The sequence below is a fragment of the Eriocheir sinensis genome, chromosome 3 (assembly GCF_024679095.1).
Source record: "Eriocheir sinensis breed Jianghai 21 chromosome 3, ASM2467909v1, whole genome shotgun sequence".
Taxonomy (NCBI): Eukaryota; Metazoa; Arthropoda; class Malacostraca; order Decapoda; family Varunidae; genus Eriocheir; species Eriocheir sinensis.
Genome location: NC_066511.1, coordinates 11,697,027 through 11,713,391, shown reverse-complemented (window position 1 = coordinate 11,713,391; position 16,365 = coordinate 11,697,027). Strand labels below are relative to the sequence as shown.

Sequence of the window (16,365 nt, the reverse complement as noted above, 5' to 3'; positions counted from 1 at the left end):
GAGGTGCTTTGAGGAGAGTTACCCACTGCTACGAGAGAACGTGTGTGTGTGTGTGTGTGTGTGTGTGTGCCGTGCGTGTTTTTTGAGATACCAGTGCATGCGCACAACTATAGTGATGGTCTTTCCAAATCACTTTGGGTGTGGTTGTCTCAGCCACCAGGGTTGCCACTTCACCCCTCTCTCATTCGCTCTCCCTTCCTCCCACTCCCACTTTCTATCTCTTCTTTGATTTCTCTCTCTCTCTCTCTCTCTCTCTCTCTCTCTCTCTCTCTCTCTCTCTCTCTCTCTCTCTCTCTCTCTCTCTCTCAACATTATTTTCCATTATAAATTCTCATTATCTGACATTTGACACATAAGTAACTTTTAAAGGAAGTCTTAACTTGAGTCGACTTCAGGAGTGGAAGACTAAAGCTTTGCTGAACCCCCCCCCCCCCACACACACACAAACACACACACTTTTTCACCTACGTACCCATAATGAGTCTTTCTGATGAAACCGATTCTCTCAGCTAGGCGGCGAACCTGTCCCTGCTCCGCTGGTGCCCCGTTCACCTTGACGAACCCGAACACCTCTAGGCGCCGCAGCCACTCCAGCAAGGCGGCATCGTCCTCCATCACCTCTTGAAATGATGCCTCGGGCAGGTTATCCATTAACTCGGAGCCCCAGTACTTACGTTCTAGTCTGTAAGGAAAGGAATATACCTACAAAACGGACGTGAAATATACAGCTTCTGTTTTTATAAAGGAGCAACCTTGTTTCAAAAAGACTTTACATGTGCCAACATGTTTACTGATTATCTTTGCCATTTTAGGAGACAGTGCTAATGCAGTTACTGAACATAAGAACATAAGAACATAGAACCTAAGCTCCCGTGTATCTAACCCCACCTAATATCGCTGTCCATTAATTTATCTAATCTATTTTGAATGTGACAATTGTAAGCCTATTCCACTCATCCACAACCCTGTTAGTAAACCAATTTTTGCCTATGTCCCTGTTGAATCTGAATTTATCCAGTGCAAACCCATTACTTCGTGTCTTACCCGGTTCTCTTACCAACAAAACCTTATGAATATCCCCTTTATTAAAGCCCGTCATCCATTTAAAAACCTCTATCATGTCTCCACGCACCCTTCGCCTTTCTAGAGAATGCAAGTTTAACTGTTTGAGTGTTTCTCGTATGCAAAGTTCTCAACTCCTGAATCATCTTAGTCATCCTCCTCTGCACTGATTTTAACATTTTGATATCCATTCTATAGTAAGGTGACAGAACTGAACCGCATAGTCAAGATGAGGTCTAACTAATGCTAAATATAGTTTGAGGAAGAGAAATAAATCCCAGTACCCTATTTGCTCGATTTCTAGCTTGAATGCATTGTGATACAGGCTTTCTCTGTTCTAACTAGATAACAAATATTGCAGGGATTTTATAGAGGTAGGTTGCTCCAAGAGGCATACTATGTTCCAAAGCTTTTCTCTCCTGCCCTGTGCACTCATTTTTGACAACTCCAAAAACTAACTAGAAGTAATCTTTTGGAATTATGTAGCTGATGTTGTTGGAGGGCTGTAACGGCCAAAAGACCCCAGTCACCCTGGTGATGTACTTCAGATTTTTTTCTTTACTGTAAATGAGGCATCTCTGGGCAAAAATATGTTAGTGAAAAAAAAGCTCGCTAATCACTGCTCCTATAAAGAAAACAGAAATGGGTAGTCAAAAGAGAGGTCAATCTCGAATGGAATAATATTTTGAAACTCATCTGTTAAAAGAGGTCGTCATAGTCAAGAGGAAATACAGACGGAAGGCTGACCCTGAGTTTACTATAGTAAAAGGGATGGAAGAATAAAGATGCTAGTTAACTCTTGCATAAGGGATTCGGACACTACAGGGATGAGCAAGAGTAAAATGTTCTGTGGAGGCATACAGTTAGCAAGTTCAGAAGAGCAGTCAGCATGGAAATATCGATAGAAGAGAGAAAAAGAGGCAACACTGCGGCAGTTACTGAAATATTCGACTCAAGGGCCAGATTTGGCTCACGAGCCGCCAGTTCAATAGTCCTGTTCGACTACTACGATGGCTACTCTGCCCGAAAAATATTTGTCTGTCCATATTTGGGGGGCTGCATCCTCCCCAGCCCCCCCGGCTCTTACGCCTATGCGCCGAACCTCAAGGAAGCTGATTTAGTAAGAGATATGATGTTTCCACTTGAGATTTTGAGTTAAGGATAGACCGATAATGTTGTGTAGAAGGTGACAGCTGAGTGTTATCAAAGAACAGGGGATAGGTGATTGGAAGATTGTGTCGAGTTGACATGTGGAGAAATTGAGTTTTTGTGGCACTGTAAGGCACCAAGTTCCTCCTACCCCTTTAAAAAATAATAGCAAGGTCTGAGTTTTTTTGCATTTTGCAACTTCAACCTATTCTTGTAATTCCTGTTGGGACGGTATTTTGTCAAAGGATATTGAGTAATGTAGAGTAGTCATCGGCTAAGATTGGACAGTTTGTTTTGGAAAGCAGATCATTATTGAATAACATAAAGAGAGTGGGAGATAGAATAGAGCCCTGCAGAAGTAATCATATGCGTGGTGTTTGGCCTGTCTTCCTGAGGATCTTTTGGATTTATTACATTTTCTTAAAGATAAAAGGCAGTATATTGCTTTACACATCCAGCAAAATTGCCGATTCAAAAAGGCAGACGACATATACCCCAGGAGTACTGGTAACCCATTTTGGAAAACACTGCTTAACTAGATTCTCAAAATATTATTTTTTGGGAGTGGAGGGTAAAAGCATATAATTGAACAAAGTAGAAACCCCATTCCTCACACCTGAAGCGGCTGGCTCGTGCCCGCCGGGTAGCTTCACTAAAGCCGCGGAGTCGTAACCATTCTGCCTCGTACTCGCTGCGGTGACCGTCCCTCCACACCACCTCCACCTGTTTTCCTCCACTTAAGATCTGAAACAAAGTAAATTGGAAACACACACACACACACACACACACACACACACACACACACACACACACACACACACATCTGATTATAGGCTGCAAAACCATACTTGGTTTAGTCAGTCACCACATCACATTAGCTTATCAGGACCAGCACAAATTGGTGTAAACAAAATAACATTCCTCCCAACGTAATCTTAACAAATAAAACATCATGATCATCACAATATTCTGGAGTGTATTGCGAGGCTTAGTGACCCCCGCCCCATTGCCTATTTTTAGCCTTCTTGCAGTTAGATAAATAAATCATTAAACTATTATTTTTTCTCTCTCTCTCTCTCTCTCTCTCTCTCTCTCTCTCTCTCTCTCTCTCTCTCTCTCTCTCACACACACACACACACACACACACACACAATTTTTTTTTTTACAACAAAGGAGACAGCTCAAGGGTACAAAAAAAGGAAACTAATAAAAAAAAGCCCGCTACTCGCTGCTCCTAAAAAGAATCCAAAGACGTGGCCAAAAGAGAGGTCAATTTCGGGAGGAGAGGTGTCCAGATACCCTCCTCTTGAAACAGTTCAAGTCGTAGGCAGGAAGAAATACAGATGAAGGAAGATTGTTCCAGAGTTTACCAGCGTGAGGGATGAAAGAGTGAAGATGCTGGTTAACTCTTGCATAAGGGGTTTGGACAGTATAGGGATGAGCATGAGTAGAAAGTCGCTTGCAGTGGGGCCGCGGAAGGGGGGTAGGCATGCAGTTAGCAAGTTCAGAAGAGCAGTGAGCGTGAAAATATCGATAGAAGATAGAAAGAGAGGCAACATGGCGGCGGAAATTAAGAGTTAGAAGACTCTCAGTAAGAGGAGGAGAGCTGAGGAGACGAAGAGCCTTAGACTCCACTCTGTCCAAGAGAGCTGTGTGAGTGGACCCCCTCCACACGTGAGATGCATGCTCCATACGAGGGCGGACAACGCCCCTCTATATGGATAGCAACTGTGCGGGGGAGAAGAACTGGCGGAGACGATACAGAACGCCCAACCTCGAGGAAGCTGATTTAGTGAGAGAGCAGATGTGAAGTTTCCAGTTAAGATTTTGAGTTAAGGATAGACCGAGAATGTTAAGTGTTGAAGATGGTGACAGCTGAGTGTTGTCGAAGAACAGGGGATAGGTGTTTTAAAGATTGTGTCGAGTTGACAGGTGGAGAAATTGAATTTTTGAGGCATTGAAGGACACAAGGTTTCTTTTACCCCAATCGGAAATGATAGTAAGGTCTGAGGTTAAGCGTTAAGGGTCTGCTGTTGAAAGAAGTTGAATAATGTAGAGTGGAGTCGTCAGCGTATGGGTGGATAGGACAGTTTGTTATGGAAAGAAGATCATTGATGAATAACAGGAAGAGAGTGGGTGATACGACAGAGCCCTGTGGAACACCACTGTTAGTAGGTTTAGGGGAAGAACAGTGACCGTCTACCACAGCAGAGATAGAACGGCCGGAAAGGAAACTGGAGATAAAGGAACAGAAAGAAGGATAGAATCCGGAAGAGGGCAGTTTAGAAAGCAAAGGCTTGTGCCAGACTTTATCGAAGGCTTTCGATATGTCTAGCGCAACTGAGAAAGTTTCACCGAAACGGGTAAGAGAGGATGACTACTAGAGAGAGAGAGAGAGAGAGAGAGAGAGAGAGAGAGAGAGAGAGAGAGAGAGAATGTGTGTGTGTGTGTGTGTGTGTGTGTGTGTGTGTGTGTGTGTGTGTGTGTGAATTGCCTGCGCCATGACAGGCTACGGCCGACCACCAGGCCCCAGAAGAACGCCTACCGGCTCAATAGGCGAACACGTAAACACCCAACCCCCCCCCCCCCCCCACACACACACACACAGTTAAGCACATAAAACCTCTGGCGCTTACTTCAGCACTTTTTGGTTGAACCTGCAAATCCATGTCCGCCATCAGAGAGAGTCTGGAATACGATGCAGCGTGGAAACAGGCGGGGCAGCGGCAGTTGTCTCTGAGCCACACGTACGGAAACACCTCGTCTTCATCGCCCCATTTCACCTTGCAAATTTTATGGCATTAAATGGTAGAGAGATATATAAATAAGCACGTGTATATACACTTGTGTGTGTGTGTGTGTGTATATATATATATATATATATATATATATATATATATATATATATATATATATATATATATATATATATATATATATATATATATATATATATATATATATATATATATATATATATATATATATATATATATATATATATATATATATATATATATATATATATATATATATATATATATATATATATATATATATATATATATATATATATATATATATGTATATATATATATATATAGAGAGAGAGAGAGAGAGAGAGAGAGAGAGAGAGAGAGAGAGGCGGTGGCTGAGTGGATAGCGTGACGGGGCCGCGTTCAGGACGACGCTAGTTCAATCCCCGCCCAGTGCCACCAAGCTGGGATTTTTCAGCCTCCGCCGAGTGGCTTAAAACTACCCACATGCTTTCCAGAAGACCAGCTATCAACTCGGACTCTAGATTCTAGGATTATAGATGAGCCCCGGGAGAGCAGCATGAGCCAATGCAAGATGGCGCCACTATAAACACTGGCCTGCGTCACAGTGGGCTGGGCCATACCATCAGGCCCCTCCAAAAACAAGCCTACCGGCGCAACAGGCGAAGATGTAAAAAAAAAAAATTATATATATATATATATATATATATATATATATATATATATATATATATATCTATATATATATATATATATATATATATATATATATATATATGTGTGTGTGTGTGTGTGTGTGTGTGTGTGTGTGTGTGTGTATATTCCTCAGGGTGGACTCCCCTTCTGGCTGCCGACTTGAGAGGTGTCTTTATAAATCCTTGAACCTCTTTCTTATCAATTTTGCGACATTCGCGGTCTTTGTTCTAATTTTCCTTCTGTGGAACACCATCTCTCCTCCTCTAAACCTCACCTTCTCTTCCTCACCGAAATACAGGTGTCTGAGGCTACTGACAGCAATCTCTACTCTGTTCCCTGCTACTATCTGTATCCTAAATTTTAATCCAAAGCTGGATGTTTCTCCTACGTGCGCAACGACATCACTTGCTCTCGTGCCCACGACCTTGACTCTTCTGAATTTTCCACCATCTGGCTAAGACTTCATTGTCATTCTATTACTAAATACATCCGTGCTGTTTATCTCTCACATAACTCTACTAACTATGTAAAATTCTTTGACTACTTGAACTCTAAAGTGGAGCACATCTTGACCCACTCTCCCTTCGTTGAAATCTCCATCTGTGGAGATTTCAATATTTACCACCAGCTTTGGCCTTCATCCTCTTTCACTGACCAACTTTGTTCTCCTCAACGACCAAGAGTAGTTGGTTCAGCACCCTACACGTATTCCCGACCGTCTTGGAGACAGGCCCAACATACTAGACCTCTTCCTTACCTCTAACCCTTCTGCTTACTCTGTGAAACTGTTCTCTCCGTTGGGCTCCTCCGATCACAACCTTATTTCTGTATCCTGTCCTATCGCTCCTGTACATCCTCTGCACCCACCGAAGAGGCGATGCTTCTGGCATTTTGCTTCAGCTCGGTGGGACGGCCTGAGGATGTACTTTTCCGATTTCCCGTGGAATGATTACTGTTTCCAGGAGAGAGACCTCTCTGTGTGTGCCCAGTGTATCACAGAGGTGGTTGTCTCTGGAATGGAGGCATACATTCCAAATCCCTTACGCACGAGTTAACCAGCATCTTCTGTCTTTCATCTCTCACGCTGGTAAACTCTGGAACAATCTTCCTTCATCTGTATTTCCTTCTATCTACGACTTGAACTCTTTCAAGAGGAGGGTATCAGGACACCTCTCCTCCCGAAATTGATCCCTCTTTTGGCCCCCTCCTTGGATTCTTTTTAGGAGCAGCGAATAGCGGGCTTTTTTTTTATTGTTGTTTTCTTTTTTGTGTGCCCTTGAGCTGTCTCCATTGTTGTAAAAAAAAAAAAAAAAAAACTTTCTCTATTCCTCATGTTAAAAAGCCTTGGTTTAATCACGATTGTTCTCGTGCTGTCAAAGATAGAGAGGCAGCTCACAAAAGGTACCAGAGCCTTCGAACTCCCGCTAACCATGATCTTTACATGTCCGCCCGAAGCCGTGTCTAATCTATTCTTCGTCTCACCAAAACTCTTTCATCAATAGTAATTGTCAAAACCTTGCTTTCTCAAATTCTTCCAGAGACTTCTGGCACCTAGCCATCAATATCTCATCCAACTTCACTTCTTCTTCTTTCCCTCCTCTCTTTAACCCTGACGGCAGCACCGCCGTCTCATCTATCTCTAAGGCTGAACTCTTCGCTCAAACTTTCTGTAAAAACTCCATTCTGGACGATTCTGGGCATATTCCTTCTACTCATCCTCCCTCTGACTCCTTTATGCCTGTTTTTAAGATCCTTATGTATGATGTTGTCTATGCTCTCTCTGGCCTCAACTCTCAGAGGGCTTATGGACCTGACTGAGTGCCTCTTATTGTCCTTAAAAACTGTGTCTCCGTGCATATATATATATATATATATATATATATATATATATATATATATATATATATATATATATATATATATATATATATATATATATATTTTTTTACATATTCGCCTGTGGCGCCGGTAGGCTTGTTGTTTTTGGAGGGGCCTAATGGTATTGCCCAGCCCGTTGTGGCGCAGGCCAGTGTTTATAGTGGCGCCATCTTGCATTGAGTCATGCTGCCCTCCCGGAGCTCATATTTAATCCTAGAATCTAGAGTCCGGGTTGATAGGTGGCTGAAAAATCCCAGCTTTGTGGCACCGGGCGAGGATTGAACTCGCGTCGTCATGAACACGGCGCCGTGACGCTATCCACTCAGCCATATATATATATATATATATATATATATATATATATATATATATATATATATATATATATATATATATATATATATATATATATATATATATATATATATATATATATATATATATATATATATATATATATATATATATATATATATATATATATATATATATATATATATATATATATATATATATATATATATATATATATATATGTGTGTGTGTGTGTGTGTGTGTGTGTGAGAGAGAGAGAGAGAGAGAGAGAGAGAGAGAGAGAGAGAGAGAGAGAGAGAGAGAGAACATAAGAACATAAGAACGTAAGGAGTCTGCAAGAGGCCGGTTGGCTTATACAAGGCAGCTCCTGTAATGCTAACCCCACCTTACCTCACCATCCATGGCTTTATCTAACCTCTTCTTGAATGTATCTATGGTATTGGCACCCACAACATGGCTCCCAAGCCTGTCCCATTCATCTACCACTCTATTGGTGAACCAATTCTTGCCTATGTCTTTGTTGAATCTGTATTTGTCTAACTTAAAACCATTGCTACGCGTCCTACCTGGCCCTTTTACTCTCAAAATCTTATTGACATCCCCTTTATTAAAGCCCTTCATCCATTTATAGACTTCGATTAAGTCTCCTCGTAACCTTCGCCTTTCTAGAGAGTGTAGATTTAAATGCATCAGCCTGTCTTCATAAGGCAAGTTTCTCACCCCCTGAATCATCTTTGTCATCCTCCTCTGTACAGACTCTAACATCTTGATATCCATTCTATAGTAGGGGGACCAGAACTGAACTGCATATATATAGTCTAACTAGTGCTAAGTAAAGTTTAAGGATGACTTCAGCGCTCCTATTGCTTACGCTCCTTGAGATGAAACCAAGTACTCTGTTTGCCCGATTTTTAGCCTGAATGCATTGAGCCCTAGGACGGAGGTCAGCGCTCACTAGGACTCCTAAGTCTCTCTTACGCCCAGACCTGCTTAGAGGAGTGTCATTTAAGGAGTAATTGTGTGAGTGATTATTCCTACCTACACTCAGAATGCTACACTTCCCGACATTGAATTCCATCTGCCACTTCCCCCACCCAATCATATAGTCTGTCAAGCTCATCCTGGAGAACGGTAGCGTCCCTGTCTGATTGGATTACTCTACCGATCTTGGTATCATCTGCGAACTTACTGACATCACTACTAATTCCTGGGTCCAAGTCATTGATGTAAATAATAAAAAGCAGAGGACCCAGCACCGACCCTTGTGGGACGCCACTCGTAACACTGCCCCATTCAGATTTTTTACCATTGATTTGCACTCTCTGCTTCCTACTACTAAGCCACGCCCTGATCCAGCTCAAAACTTTCCCATCTACGCCGTGAGCCTGTAATTTTAGTAATAGCCGGTGATGAGGAACTTTGTCGAACGCTTTACTGAAATCTAAATATAATATGTCATAGTTTTCATCTCTGTCAACCGCCTCGATCACTTTAGTGTAGAAGGACAACAGATTAGTAAGGCAAGACCTGCCCTTTGTGAACCCATGCTGTGAATCATGAATTAAATTATGCTTCTCTAGATGGTCCCGAATGCTCTCGGCTATAATTGACTCCAAGATCTTTCCTACAACTGATGTTAAGCTAATTGGGCGATAATTTGAGGTGGCTGACTTGTCTCCCTTTTTGAAAATCGGCGTCACATTAGCTACTTTCCATTGATTGGGCACATACCCTGAAGTTGCCGACATCTTAAAAATATCGGTAATTGGGCCACTGAGGACCTCCTTGCACTCTTTCAGAATCCGTGGAAATACTCCGTCCGGGCCCGGCGATTTGTTTTTCTTCAACCTACAAATCTCATCCTGGACTACTTGCCTAGTGATGATCACATCCCTCAACTTGTCGTTCTCTTCGCCCTCATATACCTGAACTCTCTCCGGAATGGTTGTTAGATTTTCCTGCGTGAAAACTGAAAGGAAATAGTCATTTATCATTTGACTCATCTTCTCCATTCTCAACGAGCTCACCTGTGTTTGTTTTCAACGGTCCAATTCTGTCCTTTGTTTTCGTTCTGTACAATTTGAAGAAGCCTTTTGGATCCCTCTTGGCCTCGTTGGCTACCCTAATCTCATAACTTCTTTTTGTTAGGCGGGTGTTCTTCTTCACCAACCTGGCTAGCTCAACATACCTATCCCTGAGGTGGGTTTCTCCGTTCTTTATTTTCCTAGATATATTAATTTCTGTGGCGTCAGGAAGGTTTTTTGTCGCGGCGCGTGAAATGAGTCAGATTCGGCGAATTTTCCTCGCGACTTTTGGTCAAGCTCGAGCAAAAACTACTAAAGCTAGGAAGGCGTGCTTGGTGCTAAATGAAAGCTCTATTAATACAGATGGAGGCTCAAGATGAGGACATTGTGACAGTTGAAGAAAGACTCAGGGATATGAAAGATCAGCTACAGCAAAGCCCAAATGGCAAATTATGGGTCCAGTACATGTAGATGATGGATATCCTGTGGTCTGCACTCAGAGGACAAAGAACCAGCCAGCCAACATTGTACTTCAGGGCACTACAAAGAATGCTGCCATTTTTTGCTGCTTCTGGACATAATAACTACACAAAATCAGCACATCTATTCCTCCAAGACAAGGTGGATCTGAATAAGACGAATGAGAAACTCTATGACCAACTTATCGAATCTGGTTTGTTATTCATTAGAAGATCAGACAGATACTGGGCTGGGTTAGCACCAGATCTTGTTATTGAGCAATTGCTTATGAAGTCCATCAGTCATCAGTAGACTTAACACATGGGTATGTATGAGACTTAACGAACAAAATGGTTACAAGCCATGCCAATCTTTGCTCAGATAAGTGATGAGATAAAGAGTGTTCAGGAGAAGTCTGGCAATGAAAGAAATAAAGACTTGACGGAATCCAGAAGGAGAGACCAGGAAGATACAACAAAGATTTCCCAGTACCTAGAGGTACATAGTCCTTTCACAGAAGATAAGTATTTGTACATCATTTCAGGATTATCTGCACCACAGTCAATTACTCACCTTGCCAACGATATTAGGAACAATATAATCAAGATGATGGAAGGCCAAAGTGCAGCAAATTATACCTTCAGAAAGAAACACCAAATCAAGACAGTCGGTCAAAAGATAGTAACAGACGGAGTTGGAATGCAAGTGGATCCTCAAGCACTGTTTCAGCGGCTACTTGTGATAGCCAGTAATGCTGAAATCAGCTTAAGTGAAACAATGAGATACGAGCTATCTGTATACCCACCATCACTATTCACAAGCAACGGAGTTCCTCGATGTGCCAACAAGCCTTAGCTTGCAGATGCCATGGCAAAATGCACTTCAAGTCAAACTGAGCCAATCCCTGATGCTAAATGTTCTGTGTTTGACGGTGGATCCTTGCTCCAACGCATCAAATGGACCACAGGAGAAACTTATAAAGAGATTGCATCCAAGTATGTTGCTCCTGTCAAGAGAAACAACTATCTTATTGTTGTATTTGATGGGTATAGGAATAGTGCATCGACAAAATGTGACTCATCGAAAACGTGTTAGGGGCTTAGTTGTCACCCCAGCAGATGTTCACCTGGCACCAACTCTTTTACCTTCGGAAATAAGGAGTCATTTCCAGCAAAGCAGAAAAAAACAAAGAGGGATTTATCGATTTCCTATCTGAAACTCTGAAGGAGCATGGGGTATCTACAAAGCATGCAGAGGGAGATGCAGATCTTCTAATAGTACAAGAGGCAGTTAACATAGCAGTTGGCAAAGTAAAACATGTCATAGCAGAGGATACTGATATATTGGTGCTCCTCTGTCATCACATTAAGCCTGACAGTCTGCCCTTGTTCATGGTATCACAGAAACTCAGTATGAAGCACCCCATTTGGAGTATCGGAGAAATGAGTTCAGAACTCGGTGAAGAATGCTGCAGATGTTTGCCGTTCATGCATGATCTGTGTGGGTGTGATACCACGTCAAGATGAAACATAGGAAAAGGAGTTTTATTGAAAAAATCAAAGCGTCCTCTTTGAGTGTGCAGTGCCATTCTTGTCTGAAAAGTCCACTCGTGAGGAAATAAAAAATGCAGGAGAACGAGCACTTATTCAAGTCTACAGCTCTAGCAGTGATTGCACATCTCTTGATAAACTAAGAATGAAAATTTTTCAGGGCAAAGTCATCAAGTTTTTGAGAAGTGTTGATGTAAAAGATCTGCCACCTACTAGTGACTATGCTAAATATCACTCATTCCGTGTGTATTATCAAACAAGTCTGGCTAGGAAACCGTGATGTTAAGGGGGAAATTCGGCCGCTTGGCACTGATATCGGTTTTTGGGTCCTCCTACCTTTATTTTCTCACTTAGGTGAATAATATTTTTACACAATGTGTATTAATATGCAGTGCTTCTATACCAGTAATATGGTAAAGAAAGCTGCCGTAGTTTTTGTGCAGTGCGTTATGTTTGGAATTGACGAAAGACATTCAAAATTACGTAATAACTTCAAAACTATGAATAGCATGGCAATTTCCTTTTGATCACAGATAATATACACAGTAAAGTACCTATGGTACTATTTTCGTACACCTAGCTGAAGTTACAACAAATTTATTACACCGCAAAATGTTACCTTTTTATTTCGTCAAAAATTCGAGTTTTATAAATTTGTCATAAATTTATTTGAGGAAATTAATGCGTGATAATAGTACGTTTACTAAACACGAGGGTGGTGATCATTTTGATACTTGAATTTCTAAAATTGGTAAATTATTGACAGAGTTATTAAACTTTATGTGTGCCAAAAACAAGTTTTGAGAAAAACGCATTTTTGTGTGAACATCTTCAATACCCCATAACAATCACTCCAACATGCACCAAATCCAAATATTTACTTTCATAACTCTTCGGCCATTCCTGGAAGGTTGGTAGTGGTTGTTTAGGTAGTTCAGGCCATGTTTACATCACGTTTATGTCACCTGTATAGCCCCTACGGAAGGTGAGTTCTCCCTTGCCTGGTAGACCTCTAAAGAAACCAAGGCTCCTGGTCCCGTGTTATAATCATATTAGGTTATATAACATATTTTTGATATATTATATATATATCTAAAATGAAAATAACATATTCACTGGGTCTCAGTGGAGCCCACCCCACCTCATTGTTGCCAGGACAGTTTGTTTGGAAATTACCAGGCTGGTAATCAGGGCCAGGTGTTGTCTTGCTTTTCTTCTTTGACTTCTTTACTGCTTTCCGTGGCGTATATGCTGTGAACTCTTTGACACCCTCCTGGGAGGGTGGCTGATGCGTATCGTCACATTTCTTCCACCTTTTCAATATATTCTGGCGGCCTGCTTCACTTTTCGACTTTCTTTTTGCACTCGTACGTGGCATTGTCACTTACTATAGTCGGTACGACAAAACAAACGCACAAAAGTCATCACCATGGAAGATAGAGAATGACGTGAAGAGAGTACGTACTTCCACTCCCGTCTTATTTCACGCACTGAGCCCAAGGCCATGCGGCACGCCACCTGCTCCCACTCCTCACCAGACAGACCCAGAGTATCGTACACCGCTATCAATCAGAAAAATTCCGAAAAAAGCAGAAAAAACGAAAGAAATACAAGGAAAACAAAGCTTAGCGGATAAGAGGGCGTGTCCGCAGTGAAGGCATTTAAATGTCCAGCTATTTAAATCACGCGGCGTTATGCGCCTGGCAACCAGTCACCCCGGTTGGGTGAAGAGTGACGACGCCATACACGAAGTTTGAAAATTTCGACAATTTTCACCCAAATTGCCGAATTTCCCCATTAAACCTGATGATTGGGAGTGGAAGAGAGATGTAAAAAACTTAATTCATTGCACGATGAACAACAGCCCTACGCCTGATGCATTACTTAAAGTAATCAGATGCAAATGCAAAGGCTTGTGTGACATGCAGTACTGTTCATGCAAAAAACATGGGTTGTACTATATAGATTTTTTTGAGGAGTGTCAAGCTACACCACATGTGTTAACACATTAATAGATGAGGATATTGAACATGATTAGTTTAGTTCATACATCAATAGATTAATTCTATGGTATTTTATCATGAAATTAGCAGTTTGAGAGATATTAAAGGAAATTTGAGAGCAAAGTAAATTTTTCAAGTTTTTTGAAAAATACGTATTCCACTTCTGGGCTTGTTTACGCAAAAACTGTAAGTTTTAGAGCAAAAACTTGTGAAGACAAACTTGATCAGAATTAAATCCCCTATTTTTTCGTTACCTATACCTCTTAGCCGTGCGAGAAAAACGTGAAAATGTGGAAATATGTACCTACTCCGCTACGATTGGCGCAGATTTGGATTACATTGGTAGCCTGTTAACACATATTCTGTGGACCTTCTCTGCATCTGTGGTGGTGAATGGAGTGTTTCCCATTTGGTATTGGTGTGCTGCATATCCCCTCCAAATGTACATGACTTTACATTTTCTTTATTGAATTGTAGCAGCCACTTTTTGTTCCATTCCTGTAGCTTGGTGATGTCTTCTGGTAGGAAATCCGCAGTCAAGGGGTTAAAAGTGTGACTTTTGCAGGTTCAAAATGGCCGAATTTGTCCTATTTTGGATATGGTGTTCCTAAGGGTCCATATAACCAGTTCATGCAATAAAACAAACTATTGCAATTTGTTTCACTAAACGCCCTTGTTTCACCTATTTCCCATGGACTATTATCGGTGATAACCGATATTCGTTAACTGGAGACACAAATATAGGCGATAACCGATACTCGATACCCGATATAAATCCACAATTCAGATACTAGCTAGCGATAAGTCCGATAGGCGGAAACGATACTATATTGATATTTCAAATAAAAACATAGATGAATTCCAATTTTCATTATATGTATTTTAGAAACCTTTTTTTTCTTTGGTATTTCGTTGGGGATATACTTACATAACCTGAAAACCACACGTTGACACGTACATATGGACGGTAGGGTAAGGTGGGGTAAGATGCCCCCCTGGGGTGAATGGCCCCCCCTTTGTTTTGTCTTTTTTTCTTTCTTTTCTCAATCAGTCACATGATCAAGTAGGCAACGCCAACTCTGTGCTCACAGGAACTACTGGAGTAAACAATGGGCAGTTGCTCTGGCCACAAGGGGACATTTCTTCTTTTTGACTAATTTCTTGTAAGTTTTCAGTTATTTTAATGATACCTAAATAACGACAAAGAACTGTAGAGTTAGCCTGATGGCTATGGATACTTGCTCTAAGATGTCTAGACCATATTGCATGTGATTATACTCTGCCTACTTACCTGTAGGAAAGATGGTGACATTTTGTGTATATATGAGTTGCCAGGGTAAGAGGCCTTCTGTGCCTTTGGGGTAAGTTGCCCACAGGGAGGCCTTTTACCCCACATGTGGGGTTATCTTGTGTAATTATCTCAGAGCTCTCATTTATTATCAGCAACTCATCCATAATCAGTAACAAAGAAAAAAACTCCATCTCCAGCTTCGTCTGATGAGGATGAATGGCCTTGTTTGGTGTGTGGGGAACCATTTGCTAATAACAGACCTTCAGAAAAATGGGTCCAATGTCGGGGTTGTAGAAATTGGTCACATGCAGAATGCACAACTGGAGTAGGCCTAGCTCTGTATGTAAGTCAAAACTGCAAGTCTGATTTGGCATTATAGTATTGCTATAAATGAAAAAAATAGCAATACTGTACTGCCTAATCAGACTCGCAGTTTTGACATTCATACAGATCTACTATCCATATCAGACCCTATGACATACCGTTTTTCGCAAATATCTTTCAAACGAAGACTCGGATCAGCATGGGACTTTGGCACAGATTGTTTCACACACTCCGCTAATTTTTGACGCTATTGTGCAATGCCAGATGCGGTTAATTATGGCGTTTACTCCTGACTGTGATGGCAAAACCTGCGTGAGCCACTTACACATTCGAACAAGTGAGGCGTGACGTATTTGTGACGTGTATCTACCACCTACCTCCACCCCTGGCTTCCCCTACTCCTATCCTTCCCTTTCCCTCCCTCCTCCTTCTTCCCCGCACTCTCTCCCCCCGCCCTCTTTCTTCCCCATACCCCCCCCCCCCTCTCTCTCTCTCTCTCTCGGTATACATGCGATGTGAAGCGTTGCACACATATGACTTGTCTACAATGGCGGATAACTCAAAAGTATATGCTAAGTATGGTCTGGTGTTTTATGCACACGACCCTGATTCCTGTTCCAGCGTAACTGGATGTTGCTTAAGTGCTGTATGAGGTTTGTTTGGGCAATTTTACAACCATTGAAGGTTATACGAGTATTTGACCCTCCTTCCCACAGGTTACGTTGAGCGTATGATGGGATGAAGCACGTAGCTGACGCTTGATCATTTATAGGAAATCGCGTAAGAGACGGAAAGGAATAACGGTGGAATTGAAGCGCGAATTCATTGCAGAGTAAA

The 16,365-nt window shown here is 41.6% G+C and overlaps 1 protein-coding gene across 1 annotated transcript; it reads right to left on the bottom strand.

Annotated features, from left to right (window-relative positions):
- Positions 1 to 472: 472 nt before the first annotated feature.
- LOC127005110 (gamma-butyrobetaine dioxygenase-like) lies at positions 473 to 13,706 on the bottom strand (the record flags this gene model as incomplete). The annotated part of the gene is given in 4 exon segments (XM_050873680.1): positions 473 to 682; positions 2,828 to 2,955; positions 4,848 to 4,994; positions 13,052 to 13,706. Coding segments are annotated over 4 exon segments (722 nt in total), but the record flags the coding sequence as incomplete, so codon positions are not given.
- Between the last annotated feature and the right edge of the window lie 2,659 nt (positions 13,707 to 16,365).